The sequence below is a fragment of the Oncorhynchus mykiss genome, chromosome 15 (genome assembly GCF_057628025.1).
Source record: "Oncorhynchus mykiss isolate SJ-2025 chromosome 15, ASM5762802v1, whole genome shotgun sequence".
Lineage (NCBI taxonomy): Eukaryota > Metazoa > Chordata > Actinopteri > Salmoniformes > Salmonidae > Oncorhynchus > Oncorhynchus mykiss.
Window position 1 is genome coordinate 56,421,692 of NC_143036.1, and position 24,364 is coordinate 56,446,055.

At 44.9% G+C, this 24,364-nt stretch overlaps 3 protein-coding genes and 1 non-coding gene across 4 annotated transcripts; 1 reads left to right on the forward strand and 3 right to left on the reverse strand.

Annotated features, from left to right (window-relative positions):
- Nucleotides 1–1,594: 1,594 nt before the first annotated feature.
- Nucleotides 1,595–9,935, reverse strand: LOC110490291 (DENN domain-containing protein 11). Its single transcript, XM_021563593.3, has 10 exons — nucleotides 9,491–9,935; nucleotides 8,963–9,387; nucleotides 8,087–8,186; nucleotides 7,488–7,646; nucleotides 5,074–5,230; nucleotides 4,796–4,934; nucleotides 4,401–4,532; nucleotides 4,014–4,164; nucleotides 3,832–3,900; nucleotides 1,595–3,626 (listed from the first exon to the last, which is right to left on the reverse strand). The coding sequence occupies exons 2-10, from the start codon at nucleotides 9,351–9,353 to the stop codon at nucleotides 3,431–3,433; spliced, it is 1,494 nt and encodes a 497-aa protein (XP_021419268.2). The 5' UTR covers nucleotides 9,354–9,387; nucleotides 9,491–9,935; the 3' UTR covers nucleotides 1,595–3,430.
- Nucleotides 9,908–16,235, forward strand: LOC110490293 (ADP-ribosylation factor-like protein 1). Its single transcript, XM_021563594.3, has 6 exons — nucleotides 9,908–10,038; nucleotides 13,020–13,157; nucleotides 13,375–13,456; nucleotides 13,683–13,794; nucleotides 13,981–14,159; nucleotides 15,293–16,235. The coding sequence occupies exons 1-6, from the start codon at nucleotides 10,035–10,037 to the stop codon at nucleotides 15,321–15,323; spliced, it is 546 nt and encodes a 181-aa protein (XP_021419269.3). The 5' UTR covers nucleotides 9,908–10,034; the 3' UTR covers nucleotides 15,324–16,235.
- LOC110490294 (uncharacterized) lies at nucleotides 16,205–19,060 on the reverse strand. The gene is made up of 5 exons (XM_090200409.1): nucleotides 18,987–19,060; nucleotides 18,091–18,895; nucleotides 17,822–17,948; nucleotides 17,182–17,307; nucleotides 16,205–16,534 (listed from the first exon to the last, which is right to left on the reverse strand). The coding sequence occupies exons 2-5, from the start codon at nucleotides 18,322–18,324 to the stop codon at nucleotides 16,524–16,526; spliced, it is 498 nt and encodes a 165-aa protein (XP_090056535.1). The 5' UTR covers nucleotides 18,325–18,895; nucleotides 18,987–19,060; the 3' UTR covers nucleotides 16,205–16,523.
- LOC118938980 (small nucleolar RNA ACA64) lies at nucleotides 17,592–17,719 on the reverse strand. Its single transcript, XR_005036374.1, has one exon. It is a non-coding gene; the product is annotated as a small nucleolar RNA ACA64 (small nucleolar RNA).
- Nucleotides 19,061–24,364: the final 5,304 nt, after the last annotated feature.

The following is a 24,364-nucleotide window of genomic DNA, read 5'->3' on the forward strand; positions in this document are numbered from 1 at the left end:
AATATGGAGTTGGTCCCCCCTTTTGCTGCTATAACAGCCTCCACTCTTCTGGGAAGGCTTTCCACTAGATGTTGGAACATTTCTGCGAGTACTTGTTTCCATTCAGCTACACAAGCATTAGTTTGGTCGGACACTGACGTTGGGCGATAAGACCTGGCTCGCAGTCAGCGTTCCAATATATCCCAAAGGTGTTCAATGGGGTTGAGGTCAGGGCTCTGTGCAGGCCAGTCAAGTTCTTCCACACTGATCTCGACAAACCATTCCTGAATATACCTTGCTTTGTGCACAGGGGAATTGTCATGCTGAAAACAGGAAAGGGCCCTCCCCAAACTGTTGCTAGAAAGTTGGAAGCACAGAATCGTCTAGAATGTCATTGTATACGTTTTTTACTTCATCAGTATCCTCAACATTATTTTTCTCCTGTTACATCACAAACATGTTACATTTCTCCTGCAGTGCCTAACTACGTTTTGTATGTGTGTAGATAAGTGGACAGAATGCAGTCTTCGCTAACGCGAGAACGTTGCTTTTCAGTCACGCTGTAACGCTGAACTTCTGCGACACGGATTGAATAGAGCCCCAAAAGATTTTGAGAATTTCTGACCAAAATTGCAGCCATAAGTGCCATACTGAAAGCCAGTGAGGAGGAAGTGGAGGAGCTAAAGAGAGAGAATGCAGTTTCAAGTAATTTGGCCAACAACTGTTTCTCATGTGTTGATTAAAATTAAAAACATATATTTTTTGTCAGCAGTTTAGTCATATTATTTTAGCCCTGGAGGCCATTGTGACATCCAGTGAGTGGCAACACAGGTAATCAAACTTTGTAAAAAAAAAACAAAAAAAAAAAAAAAAAAACATTACACTTAAGGTAGGTTTAACAAATGTTACATTTACTAATGAGTCCTTTCCTGTAATCACAGCTTTGGAAGCCAGGCGGAGTGTCAGGGAGAGGGAGGGAGGAGCTGAAGAGAGAGAATGCAGGGATAACCTATACAGAAAAGGAGTATTGTTTTCCAGTCAGAAGTGCTGCACTTGTTTGTAACCCGAGAAGGTGTTTATACCTGCTGTTAACATGCGCCCTCATCTTGTCTTTTTACACTTTTAAGATCTGACCACATCACACTGCGTCATTTAGAATGTGGGCACAATCAGAATGTGGACAACGTCAGGACAAAGACTGCATGTTAGAACCAGGTATTAACAGGGCTGATCCCTCCCTCCTCTGATGCAGGTATCTTCACAGCACCAGTGAGAGGAGTCTACTACATCAGATTCACTGCCATGGATTACCTCACATCGCATTCATGTGTGTATATCTTTACCACAATGACAAGAGAGTTCTGTTAAATAACTAATATGGTACCCATGGAGATCTTCAGTACAGGTCTAATGCATTGACTCTAGAGCTGGAGGAGGGGGATGTGATCTACATGCGTCTCCCCTCAGGCAGGAGGCTCTTTGATAATTCTAATAACTACACCTTCAGTGGCTTCCTGCTCTTCCCTATGTGAAGGGAGCACCGTCAATTATGTAATGATTTCTGATGTGAACAGTTCGGATGAATCAATAAAGAGCATCATTTAAAAAAAAAATATTTTGTTTACATTTTTATTTAAATGTTTTTTGTCATTTAACAGACACTCTTATTCAGAGCGATTTACAGGAGCAATTAGGGTTAAGTTCCTTGCTCAAGGGCATTGACAGATTTTTCACTTATTCGGTATTGGGCTTCAAACCAGCGACCATTCGGTTACTGGTCTAACGCTCATAACCGTTAGGCTGCCTGCCACCCTCAGTCATTCACAGTTTACCAACATTGATGTAAAGTGTCTCCATCACAGGAGGTTGGTGGAACCTTAATTGAGGAGGACGGGCTTGTGGTAATGGCTGGAGCGGAATAAATGGAATGGTATCAAACACATAGTTTCCATGTGTTTGATACCATTCCCTTAACTTCAATACATCCATTATTATGAGCCGTCCTCCCCTCACCAGCCTCCACTGGTCCAAAACTGTAGATATGTTTTTCTTTGTATTTCTGACAGTCACAATGTATGTTTGACATCGAGAGTTGCGGAAACACACACACAAGCAGATTTTTTTTGTTTTGAACCCACAACCTCTAAGCGTTGAGGTAGAGATAGAACCACTACACCACCATCACATTGTTTACACTTCTCTTTGTATGTTTGACAATTAAAGTCGCGGAAATGTACACAAAAGCTAAGTAGACGAGGTTTGAAGCTAGAACCTCTTGGTCTCAAGGCAGTAATTGAACCATTGCACCACCACCCTCATTACATTTTATACCATACTCTTTGTATGTTTGACATCGAGTTGCTGAAACGTACACGATAGTATAGGAAATTAGGTTCAAACTTACAACCTCTTGGTCTCAAGGATGGGATTTAACCATTGAGCCACCAGCTCTTTCACATTGTTCACTCTTTGTGTATTTGACATAGAGAACTGCGGAAACACACAAAAGCATACGTTTAGATTTGAGCCCAAAACCTCTTGGTCAAACAGCGGTGATTTAAAGGTACATTTTTAAAGTCATATAAAGTTGTTACATTTCTATGTTGGACATCATGAGAAAGTGTGCTGGTGAGTCCAGACCCCTCTTTCACCAGAAACCAAATGATTATGGATGGTGTTGATGGCCATTTCTATACAATGCTGACCACAGAGGTTCTGGGCTTAGCAGTGACTTAATGGGATCATTTTATAATAAAACACATTCTACAGATCCCTTTCTATTTACAGACAAAAAGCTTGGCGATTTCTTCTCTCAAAAAACATAGACGTCCTATTAAGAGAAGTGACAAATCCTCCCTCGGTTTGAGGACATGACAACAGACTTTAGATTTAACTCCCCATTTGAAAACATAAGGAAACCTAAGCATGACTTCCTTGGTAAGTTCCTGCTCATAGGCACAGAATCTCCAGAGTTCCAGGATGTTTGTGGTTGGCTCCACTCCTCCAGAAAAAGAGGGTTGGGGATAGACGTGAATGACATTCCTCGGTACTGTACATTTTATTGACAGGCAGGAAGGCGATGGTTAACAGTCCAGACTGAGCATCCATGAATGTCATAGGACAGTACCAAGAACCAAACTCCATTAGTATTTTCTTGTTCAGTGGCTCTCTCCATTCATTTTTTTGGGGCCTGAGGGTCTCCCATATTCATAAAGCATCGGAGTAGGAATGCTGATCTAGGATCAGGTCCCCCCTGTCTTATTCAATGAGCTCTAAAAGGCTAAACGGATCTGAGATCAGCACTACTGAGACGCTTTATGAATACAGGCTCTGGTCTCAGCCTTGCCAAAGTATTCTGACCTCTCATAGTCCAGACTCCAGACTGTCTGTTTTGAGTCTGTGTGTCTGAGTGTGTAGGACCCTGTATGTCAGTCAGTGTGCCACCCGGGCCTCAGCTGCAGCAAGGGTGATCGGTGACCAGGAGGCTGTCATAGCCGTATGTCTCCAGCAGGTGGAGCAGGAAGAGCCTGTCCCCGTGAGGGTCTAGCCCCATGGCCCTCACACTCTCCTGGGTTAGGATGGGCTCAGGGCTCCCTGCCACCTCACTGAGCGTCTGGAAGATGCGGTTATTCTGCTCCAGGAAAAACCTACAACGGTAAGGAAAAGTAACTTTAAAAATAAGAAATACTTAAAAAATAATGTTTTACAATGTTTTCATGGACATTTGTATTTAGTTTATATGTAGAAATAAACTGCTTAAATGTAAAAAAAAAATCTATATAATAATAATTCAAATTTGAAGGGTTCTTTATAACGCCAGTTGTAGACTGGGTCCTGGTGTAATACACTCACAGAATGAAGTGGTCCTCTTCACTGGACACACAGTCTCCATTCTCCTCCTGAGAATATAACAGCATCTGCCTGGAAACACAATGCTGTCATTATTATCATCACTTATATCCTCTGTATCGACTACAAGAAGATAACATTAACAACATTCTCCACCTCAGGTTGTTTTGCAGACTGTAATGTACCTCTGTTCAGTGAGTCTGCGGTACTTCTCTCGGTCTGCAGTGTTGAGCCGCAGTAAAGGCTTCAGACTCTCTCTGGTCGTCCTCACATTCTGGTTATCCACATAGACATCATACAGGTCCCGCTTCTCCTCAAAGATCTTCTCTGTGGTGCCTACACACACAAGCCCCTCAGGTTTATTGTAATGAGGGTAAAAAGTCTCAAGTGTATTCCGCTCAGTCTCTCATAGATGTGAAAGAAATAGACTGGTTGTAGAAGTGATAACAAAACCCTACAATGCATCCCCCATATTGCTTTCACCCATCTTCAGTTTTCAGATCAGTGTAGATGAATTAAAGGGGAAGTTTAAGACTATGAAAATGCCCTATTCCCTGACTCCAGACACTCACACGCTACGTAGGACAGTTCCGTATCCAGGGTATCGATGTCTGCCACGTTGACATAGAAGAAGGGGCGGAACTCTGGCACGGCCACGCCCACCCCCGGGATGGACACGTTGGCCAGGCAACAGCAGCAGTACACTAAGGGAGGACAGGAAATAGAGAAAGTTAATGAATATGTATATAAAAGTGTATGTTTAAAAGTACATAGGTGAGTAGGCATTGTGTTCTTTTGAGCATGAAGAAAACAAACGCAACTGAGAAGTTACTGTGTATGTCTGTGTCTGTGCTTGCATCCGTGTCTGTGTCTGTGCTTGCATCCGTGTCCGTGTGTGTGTCTGTGTCTGTGCTTGCATCCGTGTCAATGTGTCTGTGCGCGTGCATGCGTTAGTGCTCCCCCTCACCTCTATAACAGACCACCCCTACAGGTGGAGGAGAGAAGATGAGGATACGTCTCCTCAGCAGCGCTAACTTCCACAGGACCATGATCTGCTCCCCAAAGAACTGGATGAACTGAGACATGCAGCCAGCTGGGTGGGTGATCTGGAGGGAGGAGGAGAGCTACTGTTATCATCATCATCATCACCACCATCAATACTAGCAGCACAATGACACACACGCAGGACCCTACCACCTGAAAAACCATTTCATATTCCCGTAATAGTAAACCACAACCTCTCACCTTCATCTCAGGGTGCATGCAGTGGTTGATTGCTGCTCCCCAGGCACTGCCAGGACATGCAGTAACCACACTCTCCCCATCAGGGGGCAGCACTGATCTCTTATCTTCAAAGAACGCCTCCAGGGGAGAGTACTGGCCAGGAGTTTTCAACTGGAGCCTGGATCAGACACACACACACACACAAATTGAAAGTCATAGAGGCAATGTAAGCAGAATGCATGCAGGTCATTATATTCGAGCAAGGGCCTGAGATGGACAGGAAAAGACAGGCAGAACGAAAGAACGAGACTGGGATAGAGATTCACATCAGGGGGTTCTAATATCACCTCTGAAGGGTTAATCCCAAAATATGGTCCATTTTAACCAAAGATTAACCGAACCAGTGGTAACGTAAGATTTGGGCTAATTTATAGCTATCTAATGTAAAGCCATTGTGTATCTGTCAGGGAATGGGTCTGTTTAGGAGTCTGGAGGTAGATTACCGTAATGGGGTCTCTCCTTGTCACGCTATAATAACAGAGTAGGTAGAAGTTGCTCCTAAACACTGATACAGGAACAGTTGTTCCCATCCCCCCTAATGATAAATTAGGATTGGGAGTAGGGTTCTCAGAATTCAGCATTCTCTCTTCAACTCTACTAAGGGTTGATATCTAAATTGCAATCTGTGTGTATAACATTGACGACTGAAAATGTGAGTTATGCATGCAGAGTAGACCTCATGTCAGGATCCATCCTGGCCTATCAATGCAACAGTAGTGTCCTTGAAACAACAGATGAGCATGCTACTCACACTAAAAAGGGATGGGCTTGGCTTCCTGTTAAGGCAAGGGCTGATTTCATGGTTTTACTGCTAACCTACAAAGCATTACATGGGCTTGCTCCTACCTATCTTTCCGATTTGGTCCTGCCGTACATACCTACACATTCGCTGCGGTCACAAGACGCAGGCCTCCTAACTGTCCCTAGAATTTCTAAACAAACAGCTGGAGGCAGGGCTTTCTCCTATAGAGCTCCATTTTTATGGAAAGGTCTGCCTACCCATGTCAGAGACGCAAACTCGGTCTCAACCTTTAAGTCTTTACTGAAGACTTATCTCTTCAGTAGGTCCTACGATTGAGTGTAGTCTGGCCCAGGAGTGTGAAGGTGAACGGAAAGGCACTGGAGCAACGAACCAAACATGGGTTAATTTAACCATCAATTGGTTATTTTTACTCTCATGCTGGTTGACCTAGCAGGTGGGTATTTTTTTATGTAATCCTTAGGTTATTTTCCGGAGGCTTGGTTTATTAGTGTGAGTAAATGTAATTCCTGTTCATCATGTTAAGTTTACATACTGCAAATTAAAGTGTTGCTTTTTATTTGTATTTTTATTACACATCCTTCTATAATATTAAAGATGAACTACGCAGAAATCACTCTACCATTTCCTGGTTGATACAATTCTAATAGTTAGCCTAACTTCAGTTTATGTGACAAAACGAGCAAGTATAGTGTAGAGAATCATTGTACCATGTAAACCAGGGTTTCCTAAAATCAATCCTCGGTCAGGTCGCCCCAAAAGTTACATATTGCAGATTTAAGATGATTTATTACATATTATAATAAGGTATACCGCCTTATTGGATCCCAACAATGGGGTTTACATAGGCTTTAAGGGAACTCATATACTTATGTAAGCAGCTACAAAAATGCAAATGTTTAACCATAACATGTGATAACTATGCAATAGAACAGATCAACAGGAATCACATTTACTCTCATGGGAGCCTAAAAAGAGGAAGCGCGAGGAAGAGAGAAAAAGAGAAAGTGCTGTTTTTTACTCTAAAGTATGTTTGTGTACAAAATAGGCTGAGTCTGAAATTGGCACCCTATTCCCTATTAGTACACTACCTTTGACCAGAGGTTGCCAGCACAACTTTTGTCTCTGGTCAAAAGTAGTGCACTATATAGGGAATAGGGTGCCACTTTCAGACTCAGCCTATTTTGTACACAAACATACTTTAGAGTCTTGTTGAGCAGGATATCTGACACCCCTTGACTCTCACACACCATGTTTAATGCATGAGATAATTATAAATACCAGGGAGACGACTGTGACTTGAGGAGAAAGAAAGAGAGACTGACATGAGAGAGGATATGAGAGAGTGAAAGAGAGCATGGGGGATATAGAGCACAAGAAACAGAGAAAGAGAGATCCAGAGGAAGATTGGGAGAGGGGGAGAGAGGGTAGAGGGTGGGTGAAAGAGAGAGTATAAGAAAGAGAGATCCAGTGATAGAAATAGAGACAGTGACGGGGAAAGAGCGTGTGTGAAAAACAGCGACCAAAAAAAGAGAAAGAGAGAGACAAAGACAGAGAGCAAAAAACAGAGAGGATGGATATTATCGACAGATAACATAACTTAAACGGGTTCTACCTGACTTGGTGTTCCAGGAAGCTCATGTATCGGTACAGCAGGGTGTAAGAGGTTGACAGGATACCCACAGACTTCATTCTTGCCCCCCTCTCCACCACACTCTCCACCACCATGTTGGCAAAGCACGCCAGGCCAAAGTACCCGCCCTTACGGAAGTATCTGTGGGGGGCCAGAGAAAGAACCATGAGTCAAGCCAAGGGAACATACTGCCCTGACATTTGGCTGTTGTTTCTGCTGACCATCAGATATAAAGTTTTGCTGTCCTGCCAAGGAGGCACAGGGCGTGCATCTAAATGTTTCATCTAAAAGCTCCTCCTCGCCTTCACTTGTGTGCTTTCATTCATCAGCTTTGCTATGAAAGAACACGGCAGAGGAGAACAGGACACCGGTAGCATTCCCTATTGTCATGGCTGTTCCTGTGATTTCAAATGAGTTTAAATGAAGGAGACGAGGACAGGCAGCCTATTAAGACTACTGAGGTGCATCCAGGATAGAATACAACGAAAGGATGCCACTTTATACTATTGAGATGCACTCGGGATAGGTTCAAAATAAAGGAATCCAGTTAATATGATTGAGATGCAGCCGGGTGTACTTGCATGAAGTCGCTGGAGACTCTGTGGGAGCCGCTGGCCATAGCCTTGAACTCTACTCCCTCCAGGTTCATGTCCCCTGGCAGACACCACTCTAACATGTTACCTAAACAGTAAACACACACATACAGGGGAGTGAAATTAGGCAATACTGTAACTATGGTTACCACAACAACTGTCCTAAAATGGGGTGGAAATCTGTGCAAATCTGCATGTAGATCAACCAACCAACCATAGGCCTCAAACTATTTGGAATAAGCCGTCATTATCAAATGAAGTCAATGCCCTCGTTGATTAAAGTCATTCAATCTGCAGTGAAATCCACAGGCTGATTCCCTCTCTCTCCTACTCACTCATTAAGAATGTATAGTCCCAGACAGTCTCAAGAATACGTACATAACAACTCATTGCTTGTAAAGCCGGTGGTCAGACATTATCAATAGATGTGTATATCTAGTCTACTATGGCTTATCTCTCCGATATTCCCAGGTGAATGACAGGGGATGCCTTTAGGGTGTGGTCATAGAGAATTCACACATCCCCTGTGACTTTGGGGTTCCTGAGTAAGAATATAGAGGTCTTTGTGTTCAAGAGCATCCTCAAGGCGTAGGCGAATACCACATTATGACCATTGCATCCCATGGTTGGGGTCATCAATTCTCTGGCCTAGTTCAAATGAATCCATCCCAAGCTCTTTGATGCAATTTCTGCAAACAATAACCAGTAGGCCTATAATGAACAATAAAAATAATTATTACATGCATGGATGCTATAGGCCTATAGCTGTTACAAATTGATATACGAGTGTGACCATGCAGGTGTGACCATTCTCTAGGCAGCAGCACAGCACGAAAAAAGATCCGAGGTCTCGACTCGACTCACCTGATCTTGTATCAAATGTCACCACAAACACGGCCACGATCGGATCCTTTTCCTCCCATTTCACCATGATATCGTGCGGCACCTCTCCTTGTCCTGGGGCCGGGGTATGGTCATCCTTGTCAAGACACTGAGCATCCCATTCCGCAAGGGTGGGGACCGTGCTCCTGGATGAGAGGGATGTGTCTATGCTAGAGACTGCTGATGTGAAAGACCCAGGACCCCCCGGACTGGTGCTCCACCCTATCCCCGGCGCAGTGCATCCCAACGCCCGATTGTTGGCGGGGCTCGGTCCCTTGACGTCCTTCTCCTGTTCTGGTGTGGGAACACGTTTCTCTGCGGGAGGAACCTCCTCCCAGTCCAGCAGCGGTGCCCGGTCGGACTTCTCCACCATTGCGGCTCAGCTGTCAGCGACCCCCGGCTTGACTCTGTGACGAAGGGATGCAGGAGAACAGAATCGTGTACAGACACGGAGCGGAGGCCATTCGTAATGCATTAGCTACGCGTTGGTTGAAATAAACCCATACTCACAATTGCAAATGTTAAATTGATTGATTCCGTCGAAACACAAGCTGTCTACTTTGTGTATGATAGCCTGCTCCTTTTGCATAGGGCCATGTAAAGATGCACATCCACTCAGGTATAAAAATAGTGTACATAAATTATTATTTCGTTCTTTTGGCGTGCGTTCAAGAATCCACAGTATTGTACGTGCTATTTGGAGGTCTTTCTACAAGACAAAACGTTTTGAAACGTTGTCATCTTGAATACAGCTCATTGTATGTCTCTAGTTCCTAATCAACACACATTCAATATAGTATTTTTATCAGAACTTGCAACTAAATACTAAGGGGACAATTTGCTATAAAACAAATAATATTTATAGTTTCATGCAATTGTGTTTGAACTATTTAACATTTCAAAATGCATGTCCGTTGTTGAATGTACTGACAATGAACCCGGATTTTCCATTAATGACGTGTTTCTGCGACACGTCACTGAATTCCATCAACTAGGGAAGCGGTGCGGTGTCGAGATCTACAACACAGTTGATCAAGGGTTTAGTGTCTTCAGAATGGGTACGTTTTTAAAATATATATTTTTAATCTCTTTTGAAAACTATACTGGGAATGCGCGAGCTATTCTGCCAGCTCCCGCTACGAACCATGCAATTGGGTCAATTGCTAAGTAACATAAATAGGTAGCAAACAAACAAACGCAATAATTATTGTCGTCTCACGGACAGCTACTGTTATGAAGTTGATCAAACTATCAAATCCCCTTGAGTCTGAGTCCATTTTAATCACTAACTGGTCGTGATTCGTAAATACTGACAGTCGCAAGCTAGCTGTACTGCTAACTCCCTGTGCCAACACGCTGAGTACTTGTAGCCCAGCTAACTTAGCGTTAAATCTCAACCTGAATAGTTGACAAAGGTTCATCACTGGTTATCTATCGCTAGTTATGTATTCAGCTAGCTTTTTAAAGTTAAAATGCAGGAATGTGACACGTATGTATATCATAGTAACCATGTGTAGCCTCCCTGTATGCTGACTTCACGTCTACCAATAGGTCTGGACCTTTATGGCACAGACAGAACAGGATATAGCCAGCAAGACACTAGCTAGCCAATATAAACTCAGCAAAAAAATAAACATCCTCTCACTGTCAACTGCGTTTATTTTCAGCAAACTTAGCGTGTACATATTTGTATGAACATAACAACATTCAACAACAGACATAAACCGAACAAGTTCCACAGACATGTAACTAACCGAAATGGAATAATGTGTCCCTGAACAAAGGGGGAGGGGGGGTCAACATCAAAAGTAAGTCAGTGTCTGCTGTGGCCACCAGCTGCATTAAGTACTGCAGTGCATCTCCTCCTCATGGATTGCACCAGATTTGCCAATTCATGCTGTGAGATGTTACCCCACTCTTCCACCAAGGCACCTGCAAGTTCCCTGACATTTCTGGGGGAAATGGCCTTAGTCCTCACCCTCCGGTCCAACAGGTCACAGATGTGCTCAATGGGACTGAGATCCGGGCTCTTCGCTGGCCATGGCAGAACACTGACATTCCTGTCTTGCAGGAAATCAAACACAGAACAAGCAGTATGGCTGGGGGCATTATCATACTGGAGGATCATGTCAGGATGAGCCTGCAGGAAGGGTACCACATGAGGGGGGAGGATGTCTTCCCTGTAACGCACAGCGCTGAGATTTCCTTCAATGACAACAAGCTCAGTCCGATGATGCTGTGACACACCGCCCCAGACCGTGACACACCCTCCACATTCAAATCGATCCCGCTCCAGAGTACAGGCCTTGGTGTAACGCTCATTCCTTCAACGATAAACACAAATCCGACCGTCACCCCTGGTGAGACAAAACTGAGACTCGTCAGTGAAGAGCACTTTTTGCCTGGTCCAGCGACGGTGGGTTTGTGCCCATAGGCGACATTGTTGCCGGTGATATCTGGTATGACCTGCCTTACAACAGGCCTACAAGCCCTCAGTCCAGCCTCTCTCGGCCTATTGCGGACAGTCTGAGCACTGATGGAGGGATTGTGTGTTCCTGGTGTAACTCGGGCAGTTGTTGTTGCCATCCTGTACCTGTCCCGCAGGTGTGATGTTCGGATGTATCGATCCTGTGCAGGTGTTGTTACACGTGGTCTGCCACTGCGAGGACGATCAGCTGTCTGTCCTGTCTCCCTGTAACACTGTCTTGGGAGTCTCACAGTACGGACATTGCCATTTATTGCCCTGGCCACATCTGCAGTCCTCATGCCGAAAGCACGTTCACGCAGATGAGCGGGGACCCTGTGCATCTTTCTTTTTGTGTTTTTCAGGTTCAGTAGAAAGGCCTCTTTAGTGTCCTAAGTTTTCATAACTGTGACCTTAATTGCCTACCGTCTGTAAGCTGTTAGTGTCCACAGGTGCATGTTCATTAATTGTTTCATGGTTCATTGAACACGCATGGGAAACAGTGTTTAAACCCTTTACAATGAAGATCTGTTAAGATAATTCGTAAAAATCCAATTATCTTTGAAAGAAAGGATCCTGAAAAAGGGACGTTTATTTTTTTGTTGTGTTTAGTTATTAGCTAGTGTGCTTACCCTTGCTGGTTCAGGCCCTGGTTCAACTGTTCCCCCTCAATCGCTACAGTAGTGTTACTAACGTTAGCACTAACTTAGCTCTGGAAAACCATATTGTTTTTGATTGAATTTCCGGCAGACTAGACGCTGTGCCTGCGTATTGCTGCCTGTTGGAGTGCGGATTGCATATTTTGGTCCCAAAAAAAAGGAGAAGGGGGAAATCCTACATTGCGCCAACATCTAACCTTGCACCTATACACTACAATGAGTAGGTGTGTCCTAACTTTTTACTGGTACTATGTGTCCTGCCACCTGCATCCCTTCTGGAAACTGGGGGAGCGCTTCTGTTCGGCGCAGTCCCATTGACAGCACTCTGGAAAACCCTTCTCTCCATAGGGTCTGTAGCGGTTCGCTTCACCCACGGCTAGCCGTGTGATCTACAATTCTGACGGTGTTAGAAACATCAATTATCGCTTCCTAAACGTTTTTCTAAAACATATGGCCCTTTCTTATCAGTGAGAAATAACCTTTCAAATAAGGATACACTTACTGAGTTGACGTACTACACTTCCACCCCAGTTACAATCAGGTGTTCGGAGCACTAGATAGGTAATTACACAGGTGGTCTCAGTCTGTCTTCCGTAAACAAGCGCTGTAATGTGGCAATATAGGTTTAGTGTTCCCACACGGCCATAAAGGTGTATAGTAATTGAACCTTTTTTTTGTGTTTTGAAAATGAATCCTCGCCGATATGAAAGATGCGTGACTTTCCAAAACCGTACCACATGCGATGCTTGTCTGTCAACACTTATAGCAAGCGTCGGGGCTCTTAACAAAAGTCAGCCTGGGAGAAGATACCTTCATCAATTGGCGCTAAAGGTAGTTAACGAATGGTAGTAGTCTATGAATGGGCTATACTAGCACGGATTGTCTGTGTAACTCATCTCATGTCCATATGCTCTAGGTGGGTGGTTTTCCAGTCTCTTCTCTGGCCTGTTTGGTACCAAAGAGATGAGGATCCTGATCCTGGGGTTGGACGGAGCTGGTAAAACGACCATCCTGTACCGCCTGCAGGTCGGAGAGGTGGTCACCACCATTCCAAGTAATTCACTTTTTATTTTTTCTTCCTACTTCGAAAGACTGTTCACACAAAATCTGTTGCTTAGTTCCAGGAGCATACATGGAAAATCCATTAGTGTGCTCCAAAAGGAGTTGAATGAGTCTTCCCACATGCCATAAATAGAGGGGTGGTTAAAGTGCATTCCTTTCTTTGCCATTTGTGCTCAAGGTTTTTAAATCTCTGCCATTGTGTCGTACAGCGATCGGCTTCAACGTGGAGACGGTGACGTACAAGAACCTGAAGTTCCAGGTGTGGGATCTTGGTGGACAGACGAGTATCAGGTAATTTATATGAATATCACAACAAGCGTTTCCTGTTTATGTATACACACATAGACATTGTTCAATGTGAAAGGTAGACAGACGCTTCCTCAAGACAGCGCAACTTTCCATACATTATTGTGCCATACCTCTTTACAATTTAGAGGGTTTGGCCTCCTTGCTTCTGCCCTTCGTTCTCCCTCTAACCTTCGTCTCTCTCCTTCAAACGCTTGTATCTCTCTCCCAGGCCATACTGGCGCTGTTACTACTCCAACACGGATGCTGTCATCTACGTGGTGGACAGCAGTGACAGAGACAGGATGGGCATCTCTAAGTCTGAGCTTGTCACCATGCTGGAGGTAGGTCATGTGGATAGGCCTGCATTCATTGCATTGATAAGAGTGCCGGTGTCAATTTGTGTATGAGGCAGGTATACTGACCATTGGTTGAGGTGCTCTGGAGAGCAACTTTGGGCAAATAGTAATGCTCAATGTATTTTCTCCATATGACTCTCTCTCTCACGTTGTGTGTGTTTGTCTCTTCAGGAAGAGGAGTTGAAGAAAGCCATCCTGGTGGTGTTTGCAAACAAGCAGGACATGGAACAGTCCATGACCCCGGCTGAGGTGGCCAACTCCCTGGGCCTCCCCGCCCTCAAAGACAGGAAGTGGCAGATCTTCAAGACCTCCGCCACCAAGGGTACGGGCCTGGACGAGGCCATGGAGTGGTGAGGGTTTGCTTGACATTATAGCTATGTAGCAGACGCTCTTTTCAACAGCGATTTACTACACCCGGATTTAACATCAGCGATTTGAGTTCTCCTGGTCTAGAACACGCTGTCATCTCCAGATGGTTAACCAGAGTCCCACTCACTGTGGGTGAAATAATAACCACATATTAAGAGGTAGAGCAGAGGTTATTTTATCACATGTAGAATAGATGTGTCCTGTCCTCGTGGGGGTAGAAGCTGTTTAGAAGCCTCTTTAGAAGCCTCTTGGACCTAGACTTGATGCTCTGGTACCGCTTGCCGTGCGATAGCAGAGGAACAGTCTATGACTAGGGTGGCTGGAGTCTTTGACAATTTTTAGGGCCTCCCTCTGACACCGCCTGGTATATAGGTCCTGCATGGCAGGAAGTTTGGCCCCAGTGATGTACTGGGCCGTACGCACTACTCTCTGTAGTGCCTTGCGGTCGGAGGCCGAGCAGTTGCTGTACCAGGCGATGGTGCAGCTGTAAAAACATTTTGAGGATCTGAGGACCCATGCCAAATCTTTTCAGTCTCCTGAGGGGAAATAGGTTTTGTCGTGCTCTCTTCACGACTGTCTTGGTGTGCTTGGACCATGTTAGTTTGTTGGTGATGCGGGCACCAAGTAACTTGAAGCTCTCAACCTGCTCCACTAAAGCCCCGTCAATGAGAATGGGGGCATGCTCAGTCCTCCTTTTCCTGTAGTTCACGATCATCTCCTTTGTCTTGATCAGGTTGAGGGAGAGGTTGTTGTCCTTGCATCACATGGTCAGGTCCTCCTCCTCTCTATAGGCTGTCTTGTCGGTGATCAGGTCTACCACTGTTGTCATCAGCAAACTTAATGGTGTTGGAGTTGTGCCTGGCCATGCAGTCATGAGTGAACAGGGAGTACAGGAGGGGACTGAGCACGCACCCGAGGGGCCCCAGTGTTGAGGATCAGCATGGCGACTGTGTTCTTACCTACCCTTACCACCTGGGGGCGGCCCGTCAGGAAGTCCAGGATCCAGTTGCAGAGGGAGGTGTTTAGTCCCAGGGTCCTTAGCTTAGTGATGAGGAATCATGTCATCTGCATGTTGATGTACTATTACTCAACAATGTTTGCTCTCTCTCCATAGGTTGGTGGAAGCCCTGAAGAGCAGGCAGTAAAGACAGCCCACACCTCTTGTTCTCTGTAAATACTCCTGAACTCCTGTATAAAATACTTCCTGATTGGACCGCTCAGGAGGACCAGTGACTGCAATCCTTCCAGGGGCACGTTCAGTACTCAAATGTTGTAAATAGAAATGTCATGAATAGAGCTGACGTGAATCCTTACTCTACATGTCACAGGTTCTACACAATACATTTCTATATGAAGGTTCCAAAACGTTGTGCCCTGCTGAACACAGCCCCGCCCTATCCCTGAAGCCTTCACCATGCCTAGCCCCTCCATGCCTTCCAGCCTGGGATAGAGAGACTGCAATATAGTATATTACCTTGTCCCAAAACACTTATCGCCCATAGCCCTGTGGTGTTTGCAGATCTGAAGAGGACCAAGTAATGTGGTGATGGCTCCACATTAGACCTCCAATTGGATGTAATCTTCTGCCATTTTTGGTAAACCCTTCCAGTTCCTTCTGATCTGTAAACACGAGGGGTTGGCTCAGGGGCAAAGAACTGACTGGCCCCGAGCAACGTTACTGCAGCTGGTGCTGTTTTTTATTGTATTACTCATACTGATTTTTTTTTTTTTCATTTCTTAAACTTTTGTTGGGTGTGTAAATAAAGTTTGAGGTTGTTAGTTTAGTTTAGGCCTTTTCATTGGAATGCTCAAACTTTAATGTCAGTTGTTGGACACTAACTGCTTAATTTGTATGCTACAACTTTTATTGCATATTTGAGCTTGTACAGTGAAAACGACCCTCAGTAACACGAATTTCAGACTGAATATATACAACTTTGGTCAAATTATTTATCTCCCACCCAAGAAGCATTATTGTAATGTTCAACAGGACCACTGATACTTCTCCAATAAGATTGTTCAAAGAAAGCAGCACAATATAGTATTTAATTGAAAAAGTTGTGTGTGTGTGTGTGTGTGTAAACCCCTTAGACAATCTTGGACTTCTCAAATCCTTGACGGAGAATTCATACAGAGGTGACTGTCAGCTCCTGCATTAAGCAGGATATGATTGCCTGGTCTTCTCATCCATCCTTGCTAGAAAATGGATAATATAATTTCACCATAGAAAAGTCCTTGAGTGAGTTCCTCTGTCTCTTGGCTCTGGAGCCAGGCCTCAGAAACTCAATCTTCTTTCTTGGCCTCGATCTTGTTTTTTGTGTTTCTTCCTGGCTGCGATGTCAGGGTTAACCACCGCCTGAGAGCAGAATAAAAGGTTAGTGTGAGATGTGTCATAACATCACTAACTCAACGATTTACCGGTTTGGCCACATAGAGCAGGGTTCTCAGACAACAGATCTGGCAACTTTTATGGGGTGGGGGCCACAACAGAAATCTGAACTCATGACGGGCAGCAGTTGCTTGTGGGTCTGCATACACAATAGGCAAATGTTGATGACAAGAGGAAAACTGCTGATGCACAACCACATGTCAGAATTGCACCATGTGTATTCTACCTCGCAACAGTAAATTGAGACGCCGACTGAATTCCGCATCCCTGCTGTGATGTATGTTTTAAAAGTATGTTTTCTCTCATCGTGTAGAATTGCGGGATATTAGCTTTAAAGCTGTAACAAAAAGTCTGCCACACGACAAAATTTGTTGAATTGCAGGTAATGAGCTTGAAAACTGCAAAACTCTCCCTCTGTGCCAAGAGGCGGGCCTGTAAAGTTTTCCTTTCCAGGGCCTGAGACTTCGTTCAAACATGCACTGTCGAATTCAGTGCATGTATGCTATTTTTTTCTCCCACGAGATGTGTTCTGATTATGAGGGGGTCCCTGATGAATTTGCTGTCACAAAAAGGGGTCCCCGGACCCAAAAAGACCCCTGCCATAGAGTACATACCTGCATAGCCTTGTGTTTTGTGCGGTGGGCCACCCACCCTCTGTGAGGCATCCTTCTGAACGGCTGAGAAGGCCAGAGAGGTCTGCAGCCCCACCTGCTTCTTCAACAGGTTTTTCAGGGTGGGGTCTGGGGAGTACAACACAGAGATACATTCAATTAGTGCTCTATTTAATCTCTCTCCAGCGGGCAACCAGCTGGTCTGGCCGGTGGGCAGCAAACAGTTGAGAGGCGGTCAGCCACACCCAACAGTGAGGGTAGTGCAGGTGTGTCTCAACATGACCTGGTGGAGGGGGAAAACACATTGCTCCGTTACACCAAGGGGAAGCCAGCCGTTTAGAGGGTAAAATATTACATTCAATGATCCATGATGTAGATCTATAGTTCTAGACTGCATCATCAACCCATAGAACAAGTGTAGGCACATGGGTTTAATCACACTGCTATACAGAGCAGGCAATAAGCTTAACATACCACAGTACTTTAGGACTATTTATCTCACCCCAGACAACGGAGATGCCGAAGGTGATTTTCAGACCAGGCCCATCTGATAATTACGTCATGGTTGATCTACAACCAGTGCTCCGACCATAGGAAAGACAGCACAAACAGATGTGGTGCCAGGCTAGAGGTAGTGTCTTACCCAGGATGTTAGTGAGTGGGTCTTGAGGCTTGCTGAGCTCCAGTAGGCTACAGTCCTTGGTGAGTTTGGTGACCAGGGTGAGGTAACTGAACAGCAGTCTGTCTGCTGCCTTCTCCTCCTCCTCAATCTGACAGACACACAGATATAGAGCAGCCGTTAGCACAGGTGATATAAAACATCCTGCTGAGATAATGCTTTTGAAAGTATAACTTTCCACATAGTTTATATCTTAAAAGTTTGATTTGTAAAATACTTCATGTTCGACTCACGTCTTCAAAGTTGTCGGGGTGGATCTCTTTCTCGATGAGGGGCAGCAGGGCATCTAAACGGAGGCCAAACCGAACCCCCTCTACCTCCACAAACAGCCCACACACCTGGGCCCCCAGACGACGCAGAGACACCTGAGGGTAGGGGTCAGAGGTCACAGCAGGAGGACATGGGGTGCATCTCAATAGTCTCGAGTGGATTTCTCTCCTTTCCTTTATTTGCACTTCGTCAGACATTTACATTACTTTATTAGATGCATAGAGAAAGACAATTAAGACTAGTGTGTGTGTGTGTCTGCATGTGTGTCTGTCCGTGCGTCCATATTTTGTCTCCAGACAGCCAAGTGTTGACCAGGGTGAAAAGAGTGTTCTGGTGTTTCTGGTCCAGTTGACTCAGCAGTGATTTGATAGCCACGGCGGCCATCTTCTTACAGCGAGCCGAGTCATCGTTAACCATGGCCAGAGCCAGATGGACGAAGAACAACCCACTGTGCTGCAGCAGCAGGTTCCAGGACAGAGACGAATCAGTTACACACAGGAGTAGAATTAGGTTGTCCCAAAACAAACTGATCTAAGGTCAGTTTTGAGTTTATTCCCTCTAAATGGTTAGTATGTGGGATCTGTTTCTATAGCCAACTTCGACAAGGAGCAGTGGGTATAGAAAGCGACCAGAGTTACTGCGAGTCGAACTCAAGTAGTTATGGGATGTGTGTGTGTCAGGAGGATTGTTGTGGATACCCGAGGGAAGGTCTGGAAGATATAGGCCATCAGCTCCAGAGAAGCCTCTCTTCCTGTGTCAAACTCATAACTAACACAAAGAGAGATTTTAGTATCAAAAGTCACAAACAATCGACTTACATCTAAAACAACGAATCCCTTTAAACACAAATATATCCTACCTGAGCTGGGCCACGATAAAATCCAGATGTGATCTCAGTTTCTTCCCCAGAGGATAATCCAGGATATACTTCTGGTGAAAATAACAGAAACACTCAAATAACTTTTTACAAGACACCTTCAAAAATAAAATACAAACGGTAAAATACAGGTTTAAAAATGTATATAAAAAGAAACAAAACCGTACATGTCTGCACTGGACTCTGATCATGCCGTTCTGCCCGGCAACAGATAGCTTGGCCACTGTCTTCATCAGCTCCTACCAGAGACGGTACTACCAGCTTCCTGGACAGGATGGCCTGTAGGTGGCGATAGAGAGGGTATAGTACATATTACAGGAGGAGGACAGATTAAGAATGTCATTATACACTTTGAAAGCAAATACATCTGGTTAAATTAAGGTATAAAATGCTGGAGTCTGATGTATTAGGTGTAGCAATAAAATATGGTCTCAGGTGAAGAGGGAGGGTGTTAGCTACCTGTAGCAGGCCGAAGGCTGTCGCCTGACGTGATTGGTCATAAATGTCCTCCTCAGCGTATCCCAGCAGCACTTGCAGCTGCGTCTCAGTTATCTTGTGTGTCTTCAAGAAGGGATCCAGCATCTCAAGAGCAGAGGCCTCAGAGGAGTTGACCTTGGACTTCTTCAGACTCATATGGAGCAGCTGGACAGAGACAGAGTGACAACAGTCAGCCAACATTCAACTGACCACAGATGAATCAACAGTAAACCACTATTCAGGCATTGGTTACTATCTATTCACGGGACTGTTGGCTTGCCGCAAAACACCATTTCATCTTCTAGTCAACCTGTGAGAAAGTTCCTGAAAGTTTTAGGGAGGGTAGCTAGGTTGGTTTACCCGGAGTCCAGTGTCCACTAGGATGTGCATGTTGGTGCGGCTGCTGACGGGGGCTTTAAGTCCCCCTCTCTTTGGGGTGGGGGGCAAGAGGATACAGCTGGGAGGGGGCGGGCGAGGGTCCGGGGGGGCCTGGGACTTTTTTTTGTCCCTACACACACACAATAAAGACAAGCCATCAAAGACACGCCATCAAATGCCTGAGACTCAGTAAGTGAGTGAGACACAGTGCAAGGAAAAGGGAGCATGCATGCAGTGTGTGTGCATGTACATGCCCGTTCCTCTTGGTGACGAGGGGCAGACTCTCCGAGACCAGGAGAGCAGTACGAGTTGTATTTCATTGGCAGTATGAGTTTCCATAGCAACGCCCTCAGCGGCGTCCGTTTCCATAGTAACAACCTTGACCGTTTCCATGGTGGTTGTTTTCGTGCCGCTGTTGACGGTTTCAGTTTCCATGGCTTCCTCAGTGTCACTCTCCTCTGATTCGACAGCTGCCGCCTCCTCTTCCTCATCACCGTCGTCATCAACAACGGTGCTCACAACTAAACAGAAAGAGGCGACGTCAATCAATATATCACACACTTGGTATGGAAATCATATTCTACTTCACTGGGACCTCTTGGTCACCGGTGTCCACTCACCCTCTTTGGCCCTGGTCTTAGCAGAGAAATAATACAGAGAGAGTGGGTCCAGGGTTCACATGTCGTACTTTTAAAACAAACACAAGTCCACTCCACTCCACTGCCACACACACACACACACACACACACACACACACACACACACACACACACACACACACACACACACACACACACACACACACACACAATGGCAGAAAAGACCGATGAAAGAATAAGACGAGAAACACTCCCCTCCCATTCAGGTTTTATATCACATGACGGAGGGCGCCCTACCCTGTCCGTGGTGGCAGACGGGCTCCAGCAGGAGGGTCAATGAACATGCCCAGCTCCTCAGACTGGCACCCTGCCAGGAAACTCAGCACGATGGAGGAACGCTGCACAGCGCCAGACTGGCCCTGGAACTTACTGCCAGTCTTACTGCGCATCGACCCAAACAGAACCCTACAGAGGTTAGGTTAGAGGATAGGGGGGATGGGTTGGTTATATTGGAGTAGTAAAGGTGACACATATATAGGCTACAAGTTTAAGTTCACTTGAAGATGCAACACACATACACACGAGTAATCACAAACACACACCTCATAAGCAGTGGGACAAGCTGTGCCCTGTGTGAGGCGTCCACCACGGCCTGCTCCTCTGAGATGTTGAAGTGAACGATCTCATCCTTGAAGTGTTTGTCATCCAACAGTCAGCACATCAGTCAGAGACGTTGAATAACGCAGGACTGTAGGTCCAGAAGCACAGGACATGTCAGATATAGTAATACAAATGCATGTTTCTGTATCACATCAAACACTGAAAGACAGTGTATCAAATGGCCACCAGATATTGAATCCTGATATATTAGCAACTCTATGAGCCTATCGGCCAGGACAGCTTCAAAGAGGCAGCAGAGCAACATTGTTCACAGGGTCTCCACAGGGTCTACACAGGGTCTCCACAGGGTCTCCGCAGGGTCTACACAGGGTCTACACATGGTCTACACAGGGTCTCCACAGGGTCTCCACAGGGTCTCCGCAGGGTCTACACAGGGTCTACACAGGGTCTACACATGGTCTCCACAGGGTCTCCGCAGGGTCTACACAGGGTCTACACATGGTCTACACAGGGTCTACACATGGTCTACACAGGGTCTCCACAGGGTCTACACAGGGTCTCCGCAGGGTCTACACAGGGTCTCCAGAGTGATTCTGTGAACTAGGTCAGTGGTACATTACGGGAAATGAAATAACAGAACATCACAACTCCTGTTAGATGAGAAATTGAAAGTAAATGGATAGTTTAATAAGTGAATATAGGAACTCCTGTCAGATCTGTGGTTCCTTGGGGGAGGTTAACATTCCAGCTCAGTGATGACTCCGATCTCTATCAGTACTGGTAACAATGACTCCCATTGAGAGACCGGGAGTCCATAACGAATAGTATCCCTTACTCTTACTCCAATCATCTGAACAAAAATGTTACATGGTGATAGAGGAAAGTACGTTCTATGCCTGGCACACTGTAAAAGGACGTGTTAAAACAAGAGTTAAGATGAGATGTTGAGTGACAGTGTCGTTCAGAAATAACCCGGAGAGCCGACTTACTTGTAGGGGAGGACGTTGGGGTCTTTGTAGGTCAGAACACACTCCAATGCTGCCCTCTGAATCTGCTGGTCCTGGTGGCACAGCAACTGAACAGACACACAGTCACACACTGACAGCAGTACACTGACGGAGACTACCTGCTGTTTAGGTAGATAGGCTGATAACGGGTCAGATAAGTAAGTTTAATTGAGCATGCAGTTGATATGCAGGCTAAATGGGCATATAGCGAGAACAGCTGAGAGTGAATTGACGCGAGTAGCCGATGTGAGTGCGACCTTTAACGACAAAAACGTCATTTTTAACACGTTTAATAGGGGATCTGCAGTCTCAGAGCTTCATTATAACTCTCAGTTCTGTCAATGCAATAGATGACATCGATATTGACGAGCCGTTCAGCAAACGTGAGAAACTGTAAAACAAACGATCGAGAGTTAGCTACTTTCTGTGGTCTACTAACGTTACAGTGAGCGATACGGTATGAAATGACTCGCTAGCTAGGCTACATATGATATTTAACATATCCAAGCAGCTATGCTTGTTGGTTCATTCAACGTAGCAACAGGAAAACGTGTTTAACTTGAAACTGTTCAGACATTACGAAAACAAGGCATACGAGATAGCTATGCATATTAACAAATATTTGTTAAATGCAATAGCTAAGCAGTTGTCGCTACCTATGCTAACAGCTGTGCTGCAGTTTCCCAACAACATGAATGTGTTCTCAGATTTATGAGACGACGACTTGGACTTGATCTTCATTTTTGACGTGTCTCTTTTTCTGATATATGTAAAAAAAATATATATATATATATACAGTGCCTTGCGAAAGTATTCGGCCCCCTTGAACTTTGCGACCTTTTGCCACATTTCAGGCTTCAAACATACAGATATAAAATTGTCTTTTTTGTGAAGAATCAACAACAAGTGGGACACAATCATGAAGTGGAACGACATTTATTGGATATTTCAAACTTTTTTAACAAATCAAAAACTGAAAAATTGGGCGTGCAAAATTATTCAGCCCCTTTACTTTCACTGCAGCTAACTCTCTCCAGAAGTTCAGTGAGGATCTCTGAATGATCCAATGTTGACCTAAATGACTAATGATGATAAATACAATCCACCTGTGTGTAATCAAGTCTCCGTATAAATGCACCTGCACTGTGATAGTCTCAGAGGTCCGTTAAAAGCGCAGAGAGCATCATGAAGAACAAGGAACACACCAGGCAGGTCCGAGATACTGTTGTGAAGAAGTTTAAAGCCGGATTTGGATACAAAAAGATTTCCCAAGCTTTAAACATCCCAAGGAGCACTGTGCAAGCGATAATATTGAAATGGAAGGAGTATCAGACCACTGCAAATCTACCAAGACCTGGCCGTCCCTCTAAACTTTCAGCTCATACAAGGAGAAGACTGATCAGAGATGCAGCCAAGAGGCCCATGATCACTCTGGATGAACTGCAGAGATCTACAGCTGAGGTGGGAGACTCTGTCCATAGGACAACAATCAGTCGTATATTGCACATCTGGCCTTTATGAAAGAGTGGCAAGAAGAAAGCCATTTCTTAAAGATATCCATAAAAAGTGTTGTTTAAAGTTTGCCACAAGCCACCTGGGAGACACACCAAACATGTGGAAGAAGGTGCTCTGGTCAGATGAAACCAAAATTGAACTTTTTGGCAACAATGCAAGACGTTATGTTTGAAGTAAAAGCAACACAGCTGAACACACCATCCCCACTGTCAAACATGGTGGTGGCAGCTTCATGGTTTGGGCCTGCTTTTCTTCAGCAGGGACAGGGAAGATGGTTAAAATTGATGGGAAGATGGATGGAGCCAAATACAGGACCATTCTGGAAGAAAACCTGATGGAGTCTGCAAAAGACCTGAGACTGGGACGGAGATTTGTCTTCCAACAAGACAATGATCCAAAACATAAAGCAAAATCTACAATGGAATGGTTCAAAAATAAACATATCCAGGTGTTAGAATGGCCAAGTCAAAGTCCAGACCTGAATCCAATCGAGAATCTGTGGAAAGAACTGAAAACTGCTGTTCACAAATGCTCTCCATCCAACCTCACTGAGCTCGAGCTGTTTTGCAAGGAGGAATGGGAAAAAAATTCAGTCTCTCGATGTGCAAAACTGATAGAGACATACCCCAAGCGACTTACAGCTGTAATCGCAGCAAAAGGTGGCGCTACAAAGTATTAACTTAAGGGGGCTGAATAATTTTGCACACCCAATTTTTCAGTTTTTGATTTGTGAAAAAAGTTTGAAATATCCAATAAATGTCAT